The sequence below is a fragment of the Ambystoma mexicanum genome, chromosome 5p (assembly GCF_040938575.1).
Source record: "Ambystoma mexicanum isolate Mex_15411 chromosome 5p, UKY_AmexF1_1, whole genome shotgun sequence".
NCBI lineage: Eukaryota > Metazoa > Chordata > Amphibia > Caudata > Ambystomatidae > Ambystoma > Ambystoma mexicanum.
The window spans coordinates 441,770,789-441,796,886 of NC_090930.1; the positions used below are offsets into that span (position 1 = coordinate 441,770,789).

Genomic DNA, 26,098 nt, shown 5'->3' on the forward strand with positions numbered 1-26,098 from the left:
GAAGGCAGAGGCTAATAATCACTGTACTATTCTATTGTGGTGCCTTCTAAATGTGGTTCAAGTCAGCAAGTGGTGAACTCTAACGGTGGTGCACAGTCTAATGATCACAGTACTATCCTAGGGGGCACAAGCTAATAATCACAATGCCATCCTGGAGGGCACAATCTAGTAATCACAGTACTATTCTAAAGCAGTGCTTTCTAGATGCGAATCAGGGCAATTTGTGTTAATCTCTAAGGGTAGGGGGCACTCTAACAATCACAGTATTATCCTAAGGAACTGGCCAATAATCACAGTACTATCCTAGAAGGCGCAAGCTAATAATCACATTACTATCCTAGAGGGTGCAAGCTAATAATCACAGTACTATCCTAGAGGGCACAAGCTAATAATCAAGAGTGCTATCCAAGAGGGCACAAGCTAATAATCACAGTGCTATCCTAGAGGGCACAAGCTAGTAATCACAGTGCTATCCTAGAGGGCACAAGCTAATAATCAAATTGCTATCCTAGAGGGCACAAGCTAATAATCACATTACTATCCTAGACGACATAAGCTAATAATCACAGTGCTATCCTAGAGGGCACTAGCCAATAATCACAGTGGTATCCTAGAGAGCACAAGGTAATAATCACAGTGCTATCCTAGAGGGCACAAGCACATAATCACAGTGCTATTCTAGAGGGCACATGATAATAATCACAGTCCTATCCGAGAGGTCACAGGCTAATAATCATAGTGCTATCCTAGAGGACACAAGCTAATAATCACAGCATTATCCTAGAGGGTACAAGCTAATAATCACAGTGCTATCCTAGAGGGCACAAGCTAGTAATCACAGTACTATCCTAGAGGGCACAAGCTAATAATCATAGTGCTATCCAGAGGGCACACACTAATAATCACAGTGCAAATTATCATAGTGCTACCCTAGAGGGCACAAGCTAATAATCACAGTTATATCCTAGAGGGAACATGCTAATAATCACAGTGCTATCCTAGAGGGCACAAGCTTATAATCACAGTGCTATCCTAGAGGGCACAAGCTAATAATCACAGTGATATCCTAGAGGGTGCAGGCTAATAATCACAGTGCTATCCTAGAGGGCACAGGCTAATAATCACAGTGCTATCCAAGAGGACACAGGCTAAAAATCACAGTGCTATCCTAGAGGGTACAAGCTAATAACCACAGTAATATCCTAGAGGTCACAAGCTAATATTAATAGTGCTATCCTAGAGGGCACAAGCTAATAATCACAGAGCTATCCTAGAGGGCACAAGTTAAAAATCACAATGCTGTCCTAGAGGGCACAAGCTAATAATCACAGTGCTATCCAAGATGGTGCAGGCTAATAATCACAGTGCTATCCTAGAGGGCACAAGCTAATAATCACAGTGCTATCCTAAAGGGCACAAGCTAGTAATCACAGTACTATCCTAGAGGGCACACGCTAATAATCATAGTGCTATCGTAGAGGGCACAAGCTAATAATCACAGGGCTATCTTAGAGGGCACAGGCTAATAATCACAGTGCTATCCTAGAGGGCACAAGCTAATAATCATAATACTATCCTTGGGGCACAAGCTAATAATCACAGTGTGATCCTAGAGGGCACAAGCCAACAATCACAGTATTATCACAATGTTAGTAGGTCTGTTATGTGGCAGGGCTTCCAGAGTAGAGTGATTGCTCTACTCCCGACCCTGAACAACCATACCTTATTTGTCGCTGCTGGCTGACGCCTGGCTACTGGCTTCCCATGCTAACACCTGCAGACACAACCTGGTGCCGCCTCTGTTGAAGTCTCCCTTTGCCTAGGGGCCCTTAGCTGCAGGGGCGGCCAGGCAGTGGGCTGCCCTGGGAAGGTCAGTTATGACCAGGTGGAAGATTAGCCTATGAGGGGAGGTGGGAGGGCTGGAAGGTGGGAAGAGGGCGGGAGAGGAAGCAGAAGCATTGCAGTGAATCTAGGGTGCAAGTAGGGCCTGGGGTCTTCAACGCTCGCTGCAAATTACAAAAAGCAAGGCCCAGGAGGGTCTGCATGCCACCACGCTCACCTGGATCGCCGGGTAACGAAAGAGGCGATCAGAGGCTGGTACAGCAACAAACACACAGCAAGCTGGATGATTACCCTATCAGGGGAGGTGGGAGGGCTGGGAGGCGGGAGGGGGGAGGGAGAGGATGCGGATGCAGCACAGTGAATCAAAGGTACACGCAGGGCCTGGGGGCTTCACCGCTTGCTGAAAATTACAAAAAGCAAAGTTCAGGAGGGTCTGCACGCCACCACGCTCACCTATATCACCGGGTAACTAAAGAGACGATCAGGGGCTGGCACGGCAACAAACACATGGCAATCTGGATGATTAGACTATCAGGGGAGGTGGTAAGGCTGGGAGTCGGGAGGAGAGAGGGAGAGGAAGCAGACGCAGCACAGTGATTCTAGGGTGCACGCAGGGCCTGGGGTCTTCAACGCTCGCTCCAAATTACAAAAAGAAAGGTCCAGGAGGGTCTGCACGCCACCACACTCACCTGGATTGCCGGGTAACACATGGAAATCGTTGCAGCCAATCAGAATATTCAGAGTGCAAACAATACCTACTGACATTGACTGCATTCAAAACATTCTAACTTGAAAAGCAGACAGGGAAACAAAATAGCAATTCCCAGACAAGTTGTCTTTCAACAAGACACTTCTTCCCTAAGGGAACCTTTTCTTTAATGAAACATTATATTTAGCACACCAACAAGAAAACTAAAACGGGGGAAAATGCTTTCACTTTCGTATGGAGAAACTCTTTAATTTTACACGACCCTCGCTCAAGTTAACCTGCACCAGTTCAACAGAGTTTGCAATTGAAATGCTTAACGAATGAAGACAAGCTGGCTATTTAAATACTCCAAAATAAAACCGCATTTAATTAACTCAGTGTGTCGAAGTACTTTCTCATTATTAACTAACGTTGTTTACTGCAGCACCAAAGTTCCAAAACGGGTATTGCTAATACTATTGTGTATTATTAGACCTATAGACCTCTGGAGTGGTTAATGTTGTTTGGAATAATCACCCTTCCCCAACTTATGACCCTCAGCTTGCCTCTGGCCATTTCTTGGTGGTGAGTCATTATCCCACAATAATGCCACCTTGCTCGGTCCATAAGGCTATAATATGATATAAAAGAAGAGGCAAAATGCACATTGTCAACTTAATTCAGCAGTGAACGAATGCCATGCAATAAGTAACATGGCAGGCGTGAATCCTTACTTTTTGCAAAGGAGTGACTGAGATGTGCTGGGTTATTAATTTATTTAAGCAGTGAAAAAACTAGGCCTATCAGATCATAACATAATAATTTGAAAACAATGCAAATAATCCACAAAAAACGCTTTTTCTTTGTTTTTCAGATATTTGTTCAGCCTCCAAATAAAAAAGGATTTGGCAATAGGAAGACTTTCTTGCAACGATAACAGTGCAGCTTTACTCGTGTCACATCTTCTACAATGTAAGTAACCGGGAAATAAGTACCTGGTGGCTCAGAGATTTTACGCCTAGATGGTCTGCATGTTGAAATAATTATTGGTTTCCAGTCACACTATTACATTGAAACGGGCCGATAAGATATTTTTAGGAGACTTGTGTGTGAGAAAATATGCTACACCGCCATTGTATCATTGAGAAACCAGGATCAATCATCACATTTTTCACATCATGAGAAAGGGGTTTAGAAGGATGGAAATTATCACGAGCTTCCATCAATGGTTTCTGAGCGAGAATGAAATCACCCCCCAATCAAGTGGTGCAATAATAAAATATGAGGGCAATGGCTGAGTGTTTTCCAGTCTAAATAAATGGCTGTGAACAGCAGGACTATATTAGCCAGATAAGGACTCAAGAAGGTTTGAGCCATTTCTCATAAAGCTGACAAACGTGTTCTTCACCAAACTGACAAATTACCTTCAAACAAAAGCCTTCACCTTCACTTATGCACACCATTATTGCAGAAAGTCCTTGAAACAATAATACCTTCAGCTGAAGGAACTGCTGTGTGATGTTTCTATGTGTTGCAATAATGCATCATCACGAAGACGGGCTGCAGAACTAGAGAGGATCCTGCAATAGTGAATCAAATCATGAAAGAAGAAAATACATTGAAAGCAAAGAAAGACGAGGAGGGATAAATGCGTGTAGCCATGGGTGGCCAGAAGAGTTTGAGACAGAGAAGAAATTGATCAATGAAAAAGACTGATGTACGAGTAAATCGTCTATCCATAAGCTTGATAATCAATGCTCGTCCAAGCTATTCGTACAGCAAAGTATTCCAGCTGGGAAACAATTGAATTTCGAACACAATGATGGCCCATACTATCTCATCAGATAGAAGGTGACAGTTTTCAGGATCGGAAGCTGTTTGTGTTATGACCAAACCAACTCCTTGTGCTGGATTAATAGGTAAATATCTGACATGCCATGCCGCCTCAACCTTATGTTATTTGGGACTGTGTGGCAACCCTTTGTGTTTTACCCTGATCATGGGCGTAATTGCGTAATTTTAGGAGGGCAAGGTTGTTTGTCATCCCCAACTTTCATGGCACACCGGTTTGTCCCCAATCATTTGGCTGGGGAACCTTTTCTTCAGATGTCATGTCCCCCCCCAACATTTTCAGCAAAGTTACTCCACTGACCCTGATGGAGCAGTAGGTTTTCCAGGTGCTCCACCAACAAAAATGGAGAAAAGGCCCCACATGGAAAGTTTCAATTGCAGGCTATACCCTCCTGTGCTCCTCAATGCTTCCCATGCTTCCCATTGGGGATGCTTTCAGCATGCTGGACCCACAGACAGCTTCATCATAAGGCAACCTCTGTTTTATCATGGAATTTCACCCTCCTTTCCCCACTGGCTCGCTCAATAGTGTCCTTAAAATCCTCTATCCCCTCTTCTAAAGTTGGCATCCTGTGGCTGCTTTCACCAGAGAACTCGCTTGGAGGACTGTTTGTGCATCTGCCTGCTTTGTTAATGGGCTAGGCAAACACAAGGATTCCAGTATTTGCTTCAGAAACACTCGACAAAAATTAAAGAACACATTCTTGTTAATGAGGGCATTCAAGGTGAGTGCTTGGACATTGTACAAAACAAACAGAAAGGGCCAGACCAACACCTGTGCCCCATTCTACAAATGGACATTTTCGAAGCAGCCCAAAAAAGATATAAATGACTGTTGCCTCCCTCAGCAATATGGCACAACGGGACTCATTATAAGTTTGCCGGTATCTTGGCGGTAAATCCGCCAGGATACCGGCAAACTGTATGTCCACTGGATTACGAGTGCCGGTTGATGGTGTAACTCCCCATTTCATGGAGTACCATATGACTCCATGGGGGAGTTTGCCGGTATTACAGGCATCTCGTAGTTGGCTGGTGCGGTAACGTGCCGGTGTATATTAATACCGGCACGTTAATTCCACATGGGCCAACTTATAATGAGCCCCATCAATGTCTCAATTTCTCTACTGATTGGAATCAGTGAGGGGTGTCCTCAAAACATTTACCATTATTGATAAGAGGGAATCATTATATTATTTTCAGTATTTTAACATTAGAGATCCATGCCCTTAAACTTCTGAGTTCTGTAAAAGAACATAATGGAAAAACGGGCTTGAATAAATGACTATATTTACAAACAGTGTTGTCATTCACAAAAGTAACAGGGGCATATTTGTCATTTTTGCAAAGCATTTGTCCACATATAACAGGAATTGGCAACAGGATTAACTTTTTCTGTAGGCAAACATATTCATATATTGTTAAAATTGAAACTTTGATATGCTACAATGTTCTACAAATGATTCCAACAAAATTAATAACCTGTTGCTACAGGTCTTCAAAATTGCTTTATAAAGCAGTCAAATAATGACATACTAGCACAAGTTTTTAAATTTTCCCAAACTTTTGCATTGCACCAAAAGATTCTTGATAGCCATGTAGACCAGGGATCTCCAGGGGCGATCCAAGAAAAATATAAAAGTAATCCAAAAGAAGAGTACACCGTGCAAGAAAAAAATCCAGCTTAATTGAACAGTCGACTGGGAGAACAAACAGCTCCATGGAACTGAACTTTAATACATTCTCAACTCCACCCAAAAGGACTACAATAGTTATACAAGGAAATCTCATATTAGCATAATGTGTCAATTGTTGCAATTTTGGGGATGTGCTAATACATAATTGGTGGGTCGATAAGGGACCCCTATATGTTCATATATAGTACATGCCCTGATTGGATAAACACATTTCCTGAAACATCACCCTCAACACCCCTTCATGATGTCATGACCCTCAAGCATCCCTCCCCTCAATTACATCATTATCTGCTGAACTGCACAAACACTGGCCTGACATTGGTTGGCATCCGCTAAGATACAAGTTGATACATACCTCAATGGGGATTGGGCCCCTTTGTTGGAGACAGCGCGAGCAACAGTATTCCACCCAGTCTATCCAATAGAATTATGAGGGAACAGCACCAAGGTCAGTGATATTGTTACAGCCTATGAAACACCATATACCAGTCCCCTGATTGGTTCCCCTCTTCCCTTGCCCCCTTGCACCAGTTCACTCCCTGTTTCCTCTCTTGTATTGTGCCAGCTCTAGAAAGAAAAAACTGTGCTCGACACCATTGGGGAAACTTAATTTCTTCTATTTATTTCTCTTTTGCTACTGTACTGGCTGCCTGGGCCTTTGGTACCAAGCCTGATGTCCTTCAAATTGCTGTGTGGGACTTGTAAGGAAGGCATGCTATCAAACAGTAAAGACAGACACACGTGATCACAGTTCAAGGGTGTTTATTGAACTTCAATGGGTTAGTTGAATGCCTACCTAACCTAAATCTAAGGCTAGGAGCATGCTACCATCCTCACATAATAATAATACAGTCCTAGTCATGTCTCTGTCAAAATAAAAGGGCCTATACTAATAAACCAATTGCCAATACTTACTGCTATATACAAAAGGGTGTGGGACAATTGTGCATGCAAAAAGAAAGGTATTCAAGAAACAATATCTCAGGCTGGTTGAGCATTTGGCTTCCCTGCCCCACGTTTTCAGTAGGGGGCAAGGTGGCACATTTGAGCTTTGCACACACTCTGGCTTCTCTGCCATGAGGATACAGTGCAAAGAAAAGGTATCAGGGTCTTCTGCCAAAGCATCTTTTCCAATAACAGTCTCTTACTGCAGAGGGCCTGTCGTAACAAACAAATATCAAGTTACACTCTTATCAGGATCTTCACATGCACAAGTTCTTGCTTCCAGTATTCATCATGGATCTCCCTCATATGGACCCGGATCCCCACAATATCCACATTTGGTCTCCCTCATTAGGGCTCGGACCATGTAGTCTCACTTTCTATGGTTTCCTCTTGATATCAAAATCGAAGACTTTCGTATGTGCGATTTTTTTTAAACCGTTGCATGACCACTTCAATTCACTTTGTACAATGTTCTGATAAATCATCTACTTTCGTTTCTACTACCTCTTGGGGGGATACCTTACAGAGACCTTTCGATTGAGCACATTCACAGGATCACTCTGTCAATGGTATTGTATCTTTCCTTCTCAAGTTCAAATATTCATCAGTCGTTTAGCTTTACTTGCGACTTTCATCACACGCGTTTCACAATGTTCTTTCCAGCACTGGTTATACAATATTGCCGCTTGCAACCTTGAATTCAACACAGACCGTTCATTCATCGATCTCCCCAACTCACCGGCTATGTTGATCTCTCTGGCCGTCCTTAGTTCTTGAAACCAAGGACAATACCACGGCACCTGCTCCTCCTTCATGCCTTGGTCAGTTACCCGGGAGGGCCTCCAGTATCTCCAACACACAATGTGGAATTCTTCAGTCTTGTTTCCTGGCCTTACACTTTCTGACTCAAAGGTTTCTTGGAAGTAACGGTTTCTTGCCAAAGAGTATTTCCCTCCTTGCAAACCCTTCTTGGTTTGCTGTCTTTCTCCCGTTGTTCAGCTGCCAACTCAAAACTGCTGTTCCTTCATGTGCTTTGCCTTGCTCAGAGTGTGCTGTCGTGCTCCGTCTTTTATCCATATGGGGACGTTTAATGGAAGTCAAGTGTGAATGATTGTCAGTAATTTCCTGACTTTGCCTGACCACAGTTGCGGGACATGTCAGGTACACTGCTCAGGTGTGAGTCTGTTTTCTCCCAGAGTGGGCTGTCCATGTGGAAGTGTTTGTGAAGGGAAAGGGGGGGTAAAGTTCCCATGTATCCTACCTGGTAGGATGTGGTACAGGTGTTACAGGGAGGGATACTGCGTCTCCCCATCCGGTGTCCCACTCCCACTCCCCAAAGGCCCCTCACCCAGGTGATCCTCCCGCACTGGTCCACTCCATGGCCTGTATCCAAAGGCGATGGCCGTGCCCTGACCACATGAGAGAGGTATCCACGGGGACTAGTGGGTGAGGACCCTTCTGGTTGCTCACAGGCTGCACCTGGTATTCGGCTGCAGTTCTCTTCCCATGAGAAACTTTTCCTTCAGCAACAATTAATTATAGACTGTGGGCTTCTTGGTGTCTCACTCTTGGTTAGCTGATCTAATGTTTCTGTGAATGTCAGCAGAATGCCTTTCTACTGTGAGCTGTGGCCTTTCAAACAATAAAAAAATTGGCTTCCGCCTAGTCTGCCCTGGATCTACTGAAATATGGCCAAACTGTAATTAATTAATATACCTAACCCATAAACTCATTACACTTCTTACATTACAAAAATATACAAATATTACTATTTCTGCATGTGTACTCTTCATCATGGCCACCATGCTTACCTATCCCTAGTTACCTACTACTTATAAATACCTATACTTTCTGTGTATTTTAGCACGTGGAATTCCTTGTGCAGTGCCCTACTCTACCCCCTAATGTGTGGCGCACTCGTGTAATGTAGGTATGATATACGTGCATCGTGATGTCACCCTTCACATTGCTTCTTTCCCTTGTGAGCGTTGGATCTGCATATTCACATTCCCCCGTTAGATCAATGTATTGATCTACACTTCTTTGCCCTTCCTGCCCAACTTCTCCTGTGCTATGCAAATTATAGGGATCCCCCGCAAGTTCCCTCCCGCAGCAACATATTCAACTGGAGTGCATCCCAAAAAGCAGCACCCTCCATCTCCATAACAATCGACCCAGTGGGCGATATCATTTTCTAAATCAGAAGGTGCCTTGGAAAGTATCCCCTGAGGCCACAATGCTCCTCTTCCTGAACCACATTACTTCCAGGAATGGTTTGTGCTTGGATGTGCCGGGTCAGTGGTATCACATCCCTAATTTTGGCTGTCACCATTGTCATAATTTATTTCCCCCCTTCCTACTCCCTCGACACCATCTCAATCCCAACTGACATGCACAAAAGGCACTGAGAGCCAATACGACACTCGAAAGCACTATTTTCATCAGCACTGATAACTACGTGGGTACCCAAGCAAACATTCACTCAAACCATTTTTATTTGATCACTCCGCTCGTTTTGTGAAGCATAGTCTCGTGGAGTGCATGCAAGGCAATTATTGCTTCTGAAAATGTGCCTTTTGAAGCATAATTTTTGCAGGCACATACATTCAGCAACTGCTCCCTATCTTGGCACAAACGCCACCCTACATGGCAGTTAACAAATCTAGTACATACCAGTTCCCTAGAAGGACCAACCTTGAGGACATTTATTCCTCCCTTACTGCATTCAGCCACTTCTCTGTCCCATTTGCCAATGTAGCAGCTCTTACCTCGTAATTTGCAGCCAGTTGGTGTTGGCTGCAGTCTGAACACTAGGGGCGAGCAACAAGGTAACAAATATGGCTGTTTTACTAAATAGCCTAAATTCCATTGGGATAACATCCAGTTGGTCCGCACGGTACTGGAACCAGTAATTGTTATTTCTTTTCCTCCTCTGCAAATTCATTGACCGTCTTATGCGTAGATTTCTCTTATTTTCAGTAACGCATGAATTCGTCTCTTTTTCAATATTTGCAGTATCCATGGACCTCAAATTTTTAGTATTCATATATCTCTTAACTCGAGTGAAGGGCCCTTTTGGTAGGGCTCGATGATCATTCAATGGCACAATGTTGGAATGTGGCACTACAAGGGCTGGGGAGTGTAGGGTGAGCAGGGAGCACTGGCTACTCTGGTTTGGTGGTAATTGGGCATATGCTTGGAACCCACAGGCCCAAAAATAGTCCATAAGGGCAACGGTTCTGACCCGTATATTCGGCAACTCAAGTGTCCTCTGGCAGGCAATATTGGTCCCCAATTTGATCAAACCTTTTGTTCCAGACATCTGAAACATAAAGAATATTGTGTGAGTGCCTTTGTGTGTAATGGCTGCTGTTCATCATCTATCCAGATGAGGGCCTGGATGTGATCATTCCAAATAGTGTGACATTCATCATTCATCATCAGCATTATGCCTTCTGCTAATCCACCAATCCCTCTTCCCTACATCCTATTAGCCCTTCCATCCACTGCTCATTGTGGAACACTGAGCTCTCTATGTGCATCTGGGGCCGCATCCTGCACCATGGTAAATGGTGTCCTGTATCATTCACACGAGAGAGTGTGCTGTGTGGTCAATAGCTGCTCCTCCTTCTCTGGCCTTCTGTTTGGTATTCTAGAATAATATGTTTTGTTTTGTCTGTCTCGCCATCTATTCTATGGGGCGCAAATGGGAATGGTGAAGAATATTTTCTGGCGCCCAGGAATGGGCAATTACCCGGTGCGCTGGGGTTGTAATACCCTGGTAATTGCCCATTCCTGGGAACTGGAAAAATTTGCACGTTCACGGCAGCCTGCCAGTTTTACCGGCAAGGCTACCGCCGAACTTGTAATGAGGCCCAATGTGCCATTTCTCTTTTGGTGTCCCCATGGTGTGTGGGATGAGAGATAGAACCAAAAGGTGAGTATCCCCTTCCTCACTTGTATCTGGGGAGCAATGCTTGAAAAATACAGAAAATTGATACCTTGCGTAAACAAATCGTTATTATTTCAACACAGGTTCAAGGAATCACAGAGGATTGTGGCAAGCAAAACGTATCAATAAAAATCATTTATTAATATATTTTGTTTGAAAAAAATGTACAAAAAACAATTAAACAATACACAGTTCATATAAAAGACATTAAGAATGTGTGTAATAAAGCAATATAATTTGTGCAAATCCGCAGATGACATATAGTACCAGTCTTCAAATTATGACATCAACTTGCATCGAATGGTGGTACACACATCATAATACATATGATATAATATACTGAACAAAATAATACGCTGTTCATTTGAAGTGCAATCCAAGCCTGTTCAAGACCTGAACAGAATACTAAACTGTTCAGCTAAAATACACACTAAGCCTATTCTCAATATTCCTCAACTAAAGGTGATTATAGAGCAGACAAATAAACTCCTCAATATAAACTTCCCTATTTTTTTGTTTCGATGGAAATACATCTAGTTCGCTATTCGAGCTGATGCCCATCTTCGTCAGGATGTTAAGATACCATAGGACGATTCCTTATATATTTCTGATCCTTTCCCATTATCCTGTGCAGTGTCTACAGTTTCTAAACTTCCGATGAGGATTAATGTCTCAAGATTGCTTTTCTTATTTCATTGTGGTGTTTATTGTATGTCATATTCCGCCTATTTATCCTTCCCTCTTTATTCAAAAGGTTCTCTCGAGACTGATTTTTTGCTCTTTTCTTAGACTGTCTAAACAATCTAGCCGGATAGCCCCGTTCAGATAAACAAGTCTGTATTATATTAGACTGGGTAGTAAAGTCTTCTAATTTCGTACAATTATGCATGGCTCGTAAAAAAGGACCAGATGGAATGTTATTTCGAAGGGCTTGAGAGTGTAATCTATCATATTTCAGAATTGTATTTTTGTCTGATTCCTTATGAAATAGATCAACAATGAAGTGACCATTATCTTCAAAAAGATATCTCTCTGCTGTCAAATTGCATAGTAAACCATAAGTTAGAATTGAGGGAATTAATCAATTCTAGAAACTGATTGTCATCTCCTATTTTAGTGTCCCAAATGATCACGTCATCAATATAACGCCAATAGAATTTCATTGCCTGTCTTAGGATTGGTGTCTACTAGAATACATAATTGTACATATTTCTACATATAAAGGGTAGCAGAAGTAGGGGTGAAAGCTGCCCCCATTACCGTCCCCTTTATTTGCATATAATATGCGGTTTTGGAACAAATGAAATTCTATCGCCAAAGCGCCATTACAATTAAAAGAACAAAAACGGTACAGCAGACAATGATAGAATGGGAGGTAAATACCAGTTGATCACGAGGCAGATGGCAAGGATAAGAAATAGGACTTTAAGCGACTGTACAAAAGAAGAAAGTAGAGGAAGAACAAATAAAAAGAGGCAGAGAATTTCAATGGAATGGTCCTCTCTAGGCTGGACTATTGCAACAGCCTCTTTCTAAACCTTCCTGCCTCTACTCTTCGACCTTTACAACTTATCCAGAACAGTACTGTGAGACTTGTCCTTGGCCTCAAGCCCAGGGATCGTATCTCTCCAGCTCTGAAATCTCTTCACTGGCTCCTGTGGCTGCAAGGATCAAGTTCAAGACCCTCTGCATTATCTACAAGGCTTTCTGGGGCCTGGGCCCGCTCTACCTCCATCTTTATCTTCCAAGACATCTTCCTTCTCGAGCTCTACACTCATTCACCTCCAACTCTCTGAGGGTCAGATGCTTCTCCAAGCATAAAGTTGGGGGCAGGCCTATCTCGTCAGCTGGGGCCTCCCTCTGGAACAGCCTCTGTGCCTCTCTCAAACTTGAGCGGAACACCTCCAGTTCTGGAAGCAACTCAAGACCTTCCTTTTTGCTTCTGCTTTCTCTCTTCCTCTCCCCTGCTGATGCACTTGATTGCTCCACTGGTCACCTGGTCACCCTCTGAACTCGGGCCCAGGCTCCTGAATGTCCAGTTGCCCTTGCACTACCTCTGGGCTCCCCAGCACTTAAGATTCTGTATCTGCAACCCTACAATCCTTTCTCTCTGCACTTATGAGGCCACCCGCTGGCTGCACTTGTGAGTTAACTGCACTTCCCCTTTTCTCTCCACCCTGGGACTTCTTCCCTTCCCTCTTGCCCGCACTTGACAATCTGAATGACACAAGGCCTAGTAAGATCGTTATTTTGTCCTCCCTTTGATGCCCCTCCTTGTCTTGTTGCGCCTAGTAACACTTGTGTATATGCATGTTATAAATACCACATCATATAATATCATATCATAAGACGAGAAAAGGAACAAAAATTAGAAGATGCACAAGGGGGTTTGAGGACAACCAAGCGATAAGTGGACTGGGAATGAAGGGCTCAGGCAGATGAATAGAGAGAAACAAGAGAAGCAAGATAAGGTGGGCCTAGGCCATGGGGGACTCAAAAGCTGCCGTTGAACATGCAGATGGACTAGAGGATCATGTAGATAGACCAAAAAGTAGATAAATAGCAGATTTATAGATAGAACATAGAGAGGCAAGATGAGCAGCAGGTTTTCCAACCAAAAGAGAAAACCAGTAATCAATACAGGGAAAAAATAGGGCAAGTATAAGGAGTTTGGTAGCATGAAAAGAAAGAAATGGACCAGTATGACGAAGATTAAAGAGGAGAAAGCGACAGTTACGAGCAGTAAGAGAAATATGAGAAGAACAGGAAAGAGAACAATCAAAGAAAACCCCTAAGTTCCGAGCAGAAGGGGTAAAAGGGAGCTGAGAAGTGGGGAAGAAAAGATAGGATGGAGGAGAAAGAGGAGATGGGGAAGAGGGAGGAAAGAAAAAAACTTCCATTTTCGATGCATTGGGATGAACAAAGTGAGAGGTCATCCAGAACTGGTTGGAAGACAGACAAGCAGAGACTTTAGAGTGAAGAGTCTAAGAAAACTCAGAGAAAGAGAAGAAGATTGAAGAGTCATCAGCATAGAAATGGCAGGAAAGATTAAATGAATAAATAAGAGAAAATACAGAGATAGTGTACAATGAGAATAAGACAGTGCCAAGAACAGAGCCTTGCAGAGCCCATAGTAATTGTCACGAAACTGACTTTGAGTCGAGGTTGATACATATCACATTGAAAAGCAGCAACGTCAATTCACCAAAATGCCTGGGGTAGCGGAAGTGACATCACATGACCCTTGATCTCTAGTGACATCACACAAAGTGATGACATTTGACCCCTACCCCGAAGTGATATTGTGGGAAGGGATGGAACACGACCTTTCACCCCTTGACAAAACAGGAAGTGGTATCACATAGCATTGTTCCCAAGTACAATAAGAAAAATATGGTTACGATATCTCTGTAATATGATATACATTTCATATGAGAATGGATTGCCATATGTATCGTTAAGATCAGTGTGTATAGGCCCATATTATCAAATTACGTCCATGGCCAAATGATAATGATGTGTTATTAGATAGCATTTACGCTATAGAAAAAATATACATACAATATCTCCCAACCATGTTGGTACTCATTTATCGACCTCAGAAAACTGAAAGGCTGAGTTGAGGTGTTTAAGAACAGACTAAATCAGTGACTCAAGTGAAGTGTGCCTGAAATAAACCTTTAATGAGTGTAGCAATTATTGTATAGAATTCTAGAAAGACACATTATTTGAAATACCTATTCCTTCTTATTTAGTGTCACTGCTGAAAGTGTTAGAACTGTGGAACCCCTGTTCTTTTTTATTTTATTTGAAGAGCCTGAACAAGAAAGCCAGCCACTCCAAAAGCAAAGAGCCACATGGGGCTGGCCCCAGCCCAGGAGCTTGCATTAAAAAAAGAAATAGACACTTTTTTATGGGTAGCAAGGGAGACCTCAGGGGTAGCAAAGGAGACCTCAGGGGTCGCAACTGTGACCCCTGGTCACCCCTAAATGACGTCCCTGTTGAAAAGGTAATACTTTAATCTGTGGTGTGGAACTTTCAGTCTATTCTGTATCCTCAGCAGCAGAGGCCAGATTGCTGTTTTCTCATCCACCTCTGCTTCCGCAAACAGAATCCGCCAATTAGATTGCGCTTAGAAGCTTGATGCATCACAAGAACAGGCGTTTCGCAACTGGACAAAGCCCTGATAGGGATGTTTTCTCCCCTGAAAAACACTTTCATGATCCTCACAGCTCGACAACCCTGGTGTTCTTCCTATATCCAAAGATGAATTCTAACTAAACACAGGCAATCTCATCTTACTGAGGACATTTGCACTCTTGACCCTGGTGTTCTTAGGGTCATGTTTTCTCGGAGCCTCCGACATTGTCTGATAGTGGGCACCATATAATGCTATACTGAAAGGTGGCATCTATGTGTCCAGTGGAAACATGACAGGGTATATTTATTTTCTACTGTGGATAACAATAGATTGTGTTTTAAATTTCTTTCACCCAACATGTCATTAGAATTGTTTGATATTAGTCACTCATTTTGCTAACAGCTGTTTAGCCTCCCCCTGTCATGCCTTAAACTAAGTCATATTTTGTATATCTTTAAACAGCCGAGTTGGGGGATTTCCAGGACGAGGCGGTCAGGAAGCATTTGGAGCAGAATCAGTATTTACCAAATCAAGAATATTTAGATAACAAGATTATAAAATATTACCAGAGGCACATGTAAGTATTTGATATTTATTTTGTTTTGTAGTACCTTAAGGATAAGGAACGTTTTTATGAGTCTTATCTGGCATTTGTTTTAATAGGTGATGGCTTTATACAGGTATTACTGCTTGGTTACATTGTGATGCTGAAATATTTGTACTGTACTTTGATGAATACTTTTGCTTCTCTGAACAAAGTTCATTTGACTGAGTGACCTTTGAATGTGATGTGTGTGAGTGATTCTAACCCTCATTTGGATGTTGGGTAGCACCCTGTTTTGAACCATCTTTCCCCTCAGACCGAGCCATGTACCTACATGCACTTCAATAGGTAACCTATTACCCTCCCAAAATAGGTTAAAATGGACTATTCTCATCGAGCAACCGCCTTACATTTACAACTGATTGTGAGGTTCGATAAGAAGTGCTGTACAGCATCTACCCTCATCACACAGCGATGATGATGATGGTGGTTGAGTGATGGGCATAAGGATAACTATAATAATATTCACAAAAAAAAACTTTGTTAAGGGGACGTTATGGTTAAGTTGCGCTACTAAAAACCTGTGACCTTCATCAAAAACAACTTTCTAAATGTGCCATTATGGTTTGAAGTAAAACCGAAAAACCCCTGAAATTCGCCAGTTATGGTAGGCTAAGCAACCATAACTTCCCGCATCACTCTGCACTGCTAACACTAACACCCAGGACATCAAAGATGACATCACAAATGTTATTGATGAAATCACTGATGACATCACATGTCTGGCTCACTCCTTTTTCCTTCACTGATATATTTGGGGCAGTAACAAGCAGGAACTAAAAAGTCACTATGCCATAGTACAAAGTACTATGGTGACAGAACGGATTACATTCTTTTTTTGTTCACTGACATATGTAAGCCAGGTGGCTTTCTTCACTGTCAGCCAGGAGTTTAAGAAGGTAAAAGTTCTATATTTGTAGTCCTTAACCTTCTCATTTGTTCTAACAATACTTTCCTTAAGGTACGGTTACATCATATCATACATGTGCATAGAAGAAGAAATCCAGAAACACAAGAATGTTGTCTGTTCATGAAGTGAATTTGTTCGGGTATGAACATTTTCTATTAAAACAGCACTTTTTGGTACACACTTTACGTTCCCTATATATGGTTATATTTGTATGCATAGTGCTCTCTATATGTTTTTGTGAGCAATAGTGCAATTAAGTAGTAAAGGAAGCATACATAGATACTTATGTTTCACAGTATGTAAACATTTGTAAAGGTAGCATTTATCAATGTGGTATGCAACATGGGAACATCACAAATATTGCATCTCTGTAGTGCATGCTGCAGACAATTGCTACATGTCTTCATGCGTTCCTTCATGTACTGAAAGAACTGAGTAATGGAATTGTTTTTTTTTCATCAATGCATTGCTTAATGAACTACGTGGCATATCTTAGTTCTTCAATCATCTCTGATACTTTTCTGCCAATGATATAATTTCAATTTCTTGTGGAGCCTCTGCATGAAAACTAAATTTACATGTGATGTCATCAGTGATGTCATCAATAACATTTCTGATGTCATCTTTGATGTCCTGGGTGTTAGTGTTAGCAGTGCACAGTGGTGCGGGCAGTTATGGTTGCTTAGCCTACCATAAATGGCGAATTTCATGGGTTTTTCGGTTTTACTTCAAACCATAATGGCACATTAAGAAAGTTGTTTTTGGTGAAGTTCACAGGTTTTTAGTAGCATAACTTAACCATAACGTCCCCTGAACAAAATTCTTTTTAGTGAATTTTATGGGTTTTTAGTAGGACAACTTAACCATAACATCACGTTAACACAGTTTTTTTACTGAATAGAATATACACTTTCATCATGTGATTTTTTTAAGATATGTACTATAATTCCCTTATTTTATATACATGTAACATAGAAGATACTGAACCTCCTCGCTAATGATATTTAAACGCACAGACTGAGTGCCTGTCTGCGGACGGGCGCGGACGAGATCAACAGTACCCAAACATTGAGGGGGTATTTGAAATTGTACTACTGTGCCATTTGAGAAATGCACAAGTTTAAAAAAGAACACAGAAACACATTATAAGTACTAATAAGTAACCAATTGAACCTACACGTCGCAAACATTAACCATGCATTTAATTGCCAAGTAGAATTAAATGGATTATACCATAACAAGAAAAGATATGCCTCCAACGTAATTACCTAACAGAAACTGTGCAGCCAGGAGTGACAGTGGACGCCCACAGTACAACAAAAACAAATTACAAGAAAATAGTAAGTGTGCTTCATTTTTCTTATATGTGTATGTACTTTTTTGTATGAGGTGCAGAAAAAATAATGTATTTCTGTTGTTTTGACACAGAAATGTGCGGTACTTTGGAGTGGCTGGAGGACAATTTTCCGCATGGGTAAATGTCGGAAGATAGCGATAATAATGGTACACCTTCTCTGCATAAGCAAATGAATAGTCAGTATTTTAAGGGAATTTAACATATATATTTTTATTTTTAACAGACCAGGTAAAAAAAGAAGAAAGGCCACCAAAGGACACAGAGCAAGACAGCCTGAAATGGACAGATTAGAAAATGGACATATTGAATGAGAATTTTAAAAGGTTAAGGCAATTTGTGGAGGAATACATGAGAGGAAAAGTTTGATATCACTGCCCCACCTGTACCTGTCCCCCTTCTCCATTTCCTAGTGAACCATCCACAAACTCTCAAGAGGAACATAAACATTTTGACGAAACATCCATCCCTTCATCCCCTCACAACCAGCCCGTGTTAAACCCTAATTCCCCTATATTCGTTTCAGTATCTGCTTCCCCCAGTATTTCTCTTGATTGATGTATGCGTGTGTATTGAACATTTTTTATGGTAAATGTAGTGAAATTATTTGGATCAAACATTTTTTTTTAAAAAGAGTTAAAATGTCCGCGGACAGCGTGCCTGCTCGGGCTGGCCGTAATCAATATAATATCGATGTTCTAAGGGAAATACACCTACCCGTACCATTCGCAACCAACATGGAACTAATCTTACAACGCACCAGGTGTCCAAGTTGTCCATAAATTAACAAAATGGGGGCATCCTAAGGACATTATACCTCTCCGTACTGGTCACAACCAAGATGAAAAATGTTTGTTAGACAGAGAGGCCCGGTGGATCTTCCGATTAGGCACTCACACCTGTGGATTGAATGAGGAATTCATTCCACCACTTTAATCTTTCCTTAATGCCATTGTACAAGTCTTCAAATAGAGTCACACGTGGACTTTATTTTTCTTTTTAGAGGCTGAGCGTCTGGGTCTAACCACAATGGGGCTACTATCCGTATTTTCACTTCACTGAGTCACCGTCCTCACGCTACTGGTGGGAGCTAAACCTGCCTTATAAATTGCTGCAGGTTGCAGCTATCCATCATGAGGTTGGCTCCGTGTCTCGGCGTTGCTTAGTGATCAAACGCGGCTCCGCTCGAACGCGGCTTTGTATGGCGCGTTCAACGGCCCTCATACACCTCCCCTCTTAGGGTGTGTGTCTAGGGGCCGTGCTGTGATTGGATACGTCTTGTGCCCCAATCACGGGGAAGGTGTGTCAGTTCACCTCCCCTTCGCGCTTTTCCTATTAAAGAGGAGATAGGATACGTCACGCGTATCCCCCCAGGGATGCAGTACGTAGACGTAACAGCCGATCGAGGATTTCTATTTGGCAGCTGGATCGCACGTCCTCACGCCGCCGGCTATTTACTCAGTCCCCAGTCTATCTCTTTCTCCGTTGTCAGATCCTCGCTGACACTGTGAGTTACGCCTGATTCATTCCCAGCCTATTGGTAAGTATATTTTTGTTTCACTTTTTACTCTGCTAGGAAGCCTTATTTACTGCTTTACATCTTGCACAACACTCTGGTTTAATATCTGTGCAATCCAGTGACCTTCATGCACATGTGCAGTTTAACCTTTAACTTTTTTCTATTTTCCGTTTTTTCAAACGGATTATCATTGGATCAGTCCTGTCTTTGTCCCCTGCCCTTGTCCCCCTTTTCACCCTTCTGTTTCTTCTCCTTCTCTTTCTCTTCTCTCATTCTCTTCTTTTCTTTCCCCCGGTAGGTATTTGTTACCGCAACACCCATTTGATACCAACATTGTTTCACTAAAGGGGTATCAACTCTTCTACTCTGAAGAATGTCCATGATCATCGGGTTCTATTAATTAAAGATCCGTATGCGATATTTGGAGAAGAGCACATTATATCTTTTTAAGACTCAGGTAATTTTTCTTTTTGTGCTCTCTCTTTTTTCACTCTCCATCTTGCTATGACTACATTTCATAGATTCTGTATTTTCCAGATTCACTGAAGGATAAACTTCTTCCTCGTTTTTTTAATGTTTCCTTTACCTCAGTGCCTTCCTCCAGCCACTCCTGCTCATGCTCTGTACTGGGGTCTTGCTTGACGTCTTGACCTCCTGCCTTTGAAGTATTCCCCCTCATTCATTCAGGGTAAGGTTCTCCTTCTAGGCAGTTCAAATTAGTAGTCTTTACTTAAATTACTGCTTTGCCTTAAAGAAATAATGTTTTTTTTAATTAAAACTTGTCAGCCCAGGATTTCCGTTTGAGAAGCATACAGCATGTGATAGTATGTTTTTGTTGAAATACAACTGATTTTCTGTACAAACTACATATTTCGTTATGTGATGGAGTATTTTGTCTGCTTCCCCGTAGGGAATTTGACTACTCATTTTGCCCCGAGGAAGGCGGTTTTCCAACATCAGTGGCCTTACAGGTGGCCCGCCGAAACGTCTTAACGGTCTCATTGTCTGTTGGAACTCATTTTGTTCCCAATTGCTTATAGATTTATTCTCTTTGAGACCTTTTCTTTTCTTTTCTCTTCAAATACCATGTGAGAAGTGTACGTTGGCAGACCTGTATAAATGCTTTCATATTGCATATAAATGTATTTATATCTTGCCTAAATCAACTGGCGTACCTCTATAAAATGCACTTAGATTTTGTTTAAATTATAACTGTATGTCTTTGTTTAAAGCAATGAATTTTATGTACTTGTTAAACACACTCACTTTTTGTGAAATAAATAAGTCAGAAATAAAATATGTTTTTCTTTGTGTAAAATGATATTGCTCTATGCTTCTCATGGTGACCTTGGGTTGTTCTAAGTTAGAATAATCAGGATATCCTGTTGGATACCATTTGAATAGCACTTCATAAATTTTCAAATTTAGTTTCTACGGCTTTTGAAATTCCTGTTATGTGAAAAATGTTCTTAGAACACACCAGGTGTCCGGGATTTCTGTAAATGAACAAAATGGGAGTGTCCTAAGGACACTATAGCTGTTCATACCGTCCGCAGCCAAAATGGAATTGTCCGTAGAACAGGCGCGGTGGCCAGCATGTCCGTAGCCAAACAAAATGGAGGTGTCCTAAAGACACTGTACCTAGCCGTACAGTCAGCAGAACATCTACGCACATGCGCACTACACCCATAAGTACTGCGAACATCGCGCCTGTCCGTAACTGTCCGTCTCACTTGTGTCACACTTTTAATTAGTTTCAGGACCCAAACACAGTCCTTAGAACACCCGCGTGCATGCGCACGTCCATTACTCTACATTTGGTGTCCAGCGGGCAGCCATTTGCTACGTGGATGTGTTGACGATGTCATCATGTGACCACACCCACGCTGAGCGTCTGGCCTAATTTGCGCAGTTGGTGTGCTTCCGCTACATTTGAAAAGAACTTATACAAATATGGAAAATTATTTTACACTAAAAAATCACCATTTCACATGTCCCATACAATTACCATACCTTTCAACGTATTGTTTAGAATTTTTGTAACGCTTTTGAGTGTTCGATATGGTCACGAGGCTCACCCCTCAACCTCTATAAAAGGCCACACCCCCAAGCTCATCTTCATTGTACCTCTGGCTATAGCAGATTGAGTTGAGCTGTCTTTACTGCTGTAGCGAACATTAACCGGCCAATCCTAAAGGCATCCATGGCTGCTGGTGCTTCATTAGCCTCAGCACCACCCCCAAACCCTCCACCGCCACCACCTCCCCAAGGGCATGCAGAGGGAAATAGGCGTGATGATGTAGAGAGTGAGGAAGAAGAGGAAGAAGAGAATGAGGTGGAGGAACTCCGCACTACAAGCACTCGCCGGGATATCGTGGGTGTGGTGGTTGTTTATCATTTATGGAAACGTACCAAAAGCACGTGCGAACCAGGTCAGGTGTAACCAGTGCAAGTTGGTACTGAGTCGCGGGAGACCTTGTGCGTACAGCTTTGGTACGACAACCATGAAGCGACACCTAACCTCGTTCCACAGTGCGGACATTTGCAAAGTGGTACCATGTGAAGAACGTAGTAGGTTGAGTTCCTCCGCAGCATCCTCTCACCACAAGAGACACTCCTGTGGGAGAGCGCATTCCTCCAGATGCCTCACAGGCCATTTGTGATGCTGTTGACCCTTACCTTTCGAGGGTCACAATATTGTGTATGTACTGCGACGCAGTACTCTGCAGGGGGGAGAGTCTTTGAAGTGCTTTTGAGACTACAGTCACGGAGCACTAGAAGAACTGCTCCCTACCTAAATAAAGGCCACCCTACATCTTTCTCTCTCCACCTGCCCTTTCTTATCCACATGGTTGGTGTCCCTTCCTTACCGTCCTTCACCCTCCTCTCCTAGTGTGTTGTGTGTGAAAAAATAAAAAAATGGAAAACTACAAAAATTACAAAAAAGGCTCTTTTCAGAGCCGCCTTTCTCATTTTAACAATGGAACTATCAAGTGACTGGTGTAGGATCCCGCGCATTTTTCAAAAAGTCCCCGGACAGTCGTAGGACGCACAAAAATGCAGGGTGCTAGCGGAGCAAAACCAATGCTCTTTTCGCTGGGAGTAAGTGGTGGCTCTGAAAAGAGCCTTTTGGTGGTGTTTAGTGTGTTTTCAAAAACTGTGCATTCGAAAAAACAGATTGCCAAATGGGTGACTATGAATCCAAAAAAGGTTGCAATGCATTTTGAACATTTCAAAGAAAAATCTGATTGCCAGCATATGTGAGATGGACTCCATCTCTGCAGAAAATGAAAGTGCTGCAAAACTAAATGTTTTCATTGTGAAAAGAGGACATGCCAACATCTCTTAAAAAGGCACAAACAGCCTTATTGACATTGCGCCTCGCCTTCTCCATTTGTGGAACAAATGCAGAAGAACGCAGCCACATTTGTCTTTGTGCAATATGGGAAAACTACTTGGCAATTTGGAAACGTGTCCATGACCTTCACAAATCCTTCCTTCATTGCAAATTGCAAAGAATTTCCAGAGATATGCCCTAAACTGTTTCCTCCACAATGAATGATAATTATATCAGAATGACGCTGACGCTCTGCCTGTAAAGTAGCAGCGAGAGGTAGCAAGTCTAGCCACTTCATTCCACGCACTCCATGCCAGTGCACTTCCACATGAGAAAATCCAAGATCTGCAGATATACCGCAACTTTCTGCATGCACCTTCAACCAATGTACCCATGAGTCTCCCAAAATCCAGATAATCTGTTTTCGAGCACACAGAGCCATAGCTATCTGGTCTCCTGTCAGGGAAAAGACGTTCTCACTAAATCTCTGCATTCAGAACACACCCACTGAACTTTACTGACCAATCCCTAGCTACGCACATTCTCATTTGCATGCGTCTCCACCCCAGAAACCCCCTTGGTAATACGCGCTGCCTGCAGACTACCGCCATGTCCGTGGACACGTACAGTAGCTGAGCGTGACGACTGTACATTTAAATAGAATTCCCCTTTTTCCCTTTAAGGTGGGCTCTGAAAAGAGCTGTTGTTTTTAGTTTTTTGGGCAGATGTCTGACAGACACCTGTTATTTTGTATTTTTTTGATTTTTTTTCTTCTTACTTTACTCCTACAATCATTACAGAACCTTCTCCAAAGCAAGCCTTACATTCCAAACGAATGTGGCATTTCCCAAAACAGATAACGAAACACCATCTGCTTCAAAATAAGCCGCATTACTGGAAACAATGTTCTCGTGGCTGCAGAAAAACATACCAGCGCGTAACCGGAAAGCACACATGCCGCTATTGATGATACACCTCCCAATACTTTGATCAGGACAAAAAACAGAACTGGTGTCCCATTTTCCTCTAGGGAGTAAGCCAGAAAAAATTACTTTTGCAGTTGGAAAGATGTTAATGACTGCTTGTACCAACTGTTCCAAATCTTCCAACAAAGTAGGTGAAGTGACGTAGCCCAAATGGCAAGCACTGTAGTGCAAAACTACCAGATGGGGACTGGTCACCCTACGCATATCTCTGCAAACTTGAAGAATTGCCGCAACATTGCAATCAGTCACAGCGCTCCACACCACCTCTACTCCTCTAACATCGAAATTGTGTGCCACATGCCTACTTTCGAAAATAGTGCTGCAAACCATGGACGAAAATATCTCTGAGCACCAACACCCTGACTGTCTCCACCTCTGCCATCTTCAATACATGCACCATCTTTTGACACGAATGAACAATGTGAACATCTGATTGGCTGATGCCTACAGTCCCCGTTCCATGCTAGATTTGCTGTAGAACCCCGTATGTGCCACGCCTACCCGCAGACAAGCGCGGTCTATGTGCAGCACGTAACTCTTAGCCAGTCCTTTTACCCTTTCCACATCACTCGCGAATCCATTCCCTCATTGGTCACAGCTAAGCAGTCACACAACCATCCACCAATCACATTCAAGATCTCTACATCTAACTCCGTCATCAGAGTTCCGCACTTCAAATGTACTGTTGATCACTCTGAATGCAAGTCTCATATCATTGTAAAGCACCTACTTCAAAAGTGACGGTGCAAGTGTCGTGGATTTCTACTTACAGCTCCATGCATACGCACATGCATGAGTACAAAGTACGGGTATGCATATTTTATTCAGAGAACATGTGCAACCCTTATGATTTCATTTAAACAAATTAATGCTGCTAAATCTGCATAGCCAATACATACCAACGCTCCCCCTTTAAGTGGAAGACTTCCGATTTTTCATTGACAAACCGCACTACTTCTTACTGTTTCCCGCATAACCTATACATACGTAACAACTCTCCCGATTTAGACGCGAAACTTGATTTTCCATTAGAAAATGTCACATTTTTTTACTGTCTACCGCCTAAATCAATGCTACTACCAATGCGATCATATGAGAAAAAAAAAGTTCCCGATTGCTATGGTGAAATCTCCCTCTGAGGTTCTCCCGATTTTTCGCATTCGTAATTATAATATGAAAGTAGTCAAATTTTTCCCATCTACTATAATGACCTATCACTTACAAACCTCTCTGCTATGGACAACACAGCTTAAAAAAAACAAACGATTTTCATGAACTGAAATTTGTACTCATTTCCAAAGCAGGTTCAACTAACATACTGCAAATAACATGTAAAGGCTGCACATAGTGAAATGAAATGCACACATGCACTGTATTGAGATACCAAAAGTGAATACTCGGACGAAAGATGCAAAATGAACGTGTACATTAACATCACTGCTTTAAACACACAAAGTTACTAAGTTCTTCCTTTTACAATTGCAGTGAAGACTACTCTCCTGAAAATCAACAGCATCTACACTGCAAACAACATATCCAAAGAAACCTGGTCATTCCACACAAAAAAGTAAGTACTGTACTACCTTTATATTTTTACTGTTCCTCAAAGAGACTGTGGAGGTTATTTATGTAATTTGCGCACCAAAAAAAAACATTGATTTCTGAGCCATTCTACCCACAAATCCCCATTTATTAAACAAACAATAACAGGCAGAATGGCACACAAATCCCTGTTCTTTTGGAACACAAATAACATACAGAAGCCTTAGAATGTTAGTACTACAAAACAAATAGTTGTTTTAATTTTATACCATTACGTTCACTAATAATGCTTCTCCTCACTAACTCACTTTCTAGTCTCATCTAAAGCCCAGTGTACTAATATACCAACAGAAAAATAGCCTTCCCAAGTCATTGTAATTGCCCAATGCACATTCACACACCACCACAAAGAGCTTCCCCATCAAACTCATGCATGCATACAGCACACATACATTGTACAACAGATCAAACCATCTCTTCTTTTTTTTTGCAACAGACCCCAAAGAATGCCTACCAAAAAGCAAGTCCGTAGAAAGGAATTCAGAAAGAGAGCAAATGACAGTAAAAGTGTCCAAAGTAAGCATCCATCTCTAGCAGATTTTGCAGATAACGTTGGAACAAAACAGCTAATACAGTCATTTAGCGAAACAAAGGAAGCTTCAACTACCGAGAATTTGGCTCCTCTATCAAAATGTGGCACGAAACAGAAAAAGCTTAACAAAAAATCAGC

The 26,098-nt window shown here is 42.1% G+C and overlaps 1 protein-coding gene across 1 annotated transcript in view; it reads left to right on the forward strand.

The window, feature by feature from the left end:
• Positions 1 to 26,098, forward strand: part of FRMD7 (FERM domain containing 7) — a 762,724-nt gene that overhangs the window by 573,393 nt on the left and 163,233 nt on the right. Inside the window, exons 5-6 of the mRNA XM_069612841.1 lie at positions 3,405 to 3,502; positions 15,579 to 15,693. Of these exons, the coding sequence (XP_069468942.1) occupies positions 3,405 to 3,502; positions 15,579 to 15,693 (213 nt within the window). The remainder of the gene's footprint in view (positions 1 to 3,404; positions 3,503 to 15,578; positions 15,694 to 26,098) is intronic.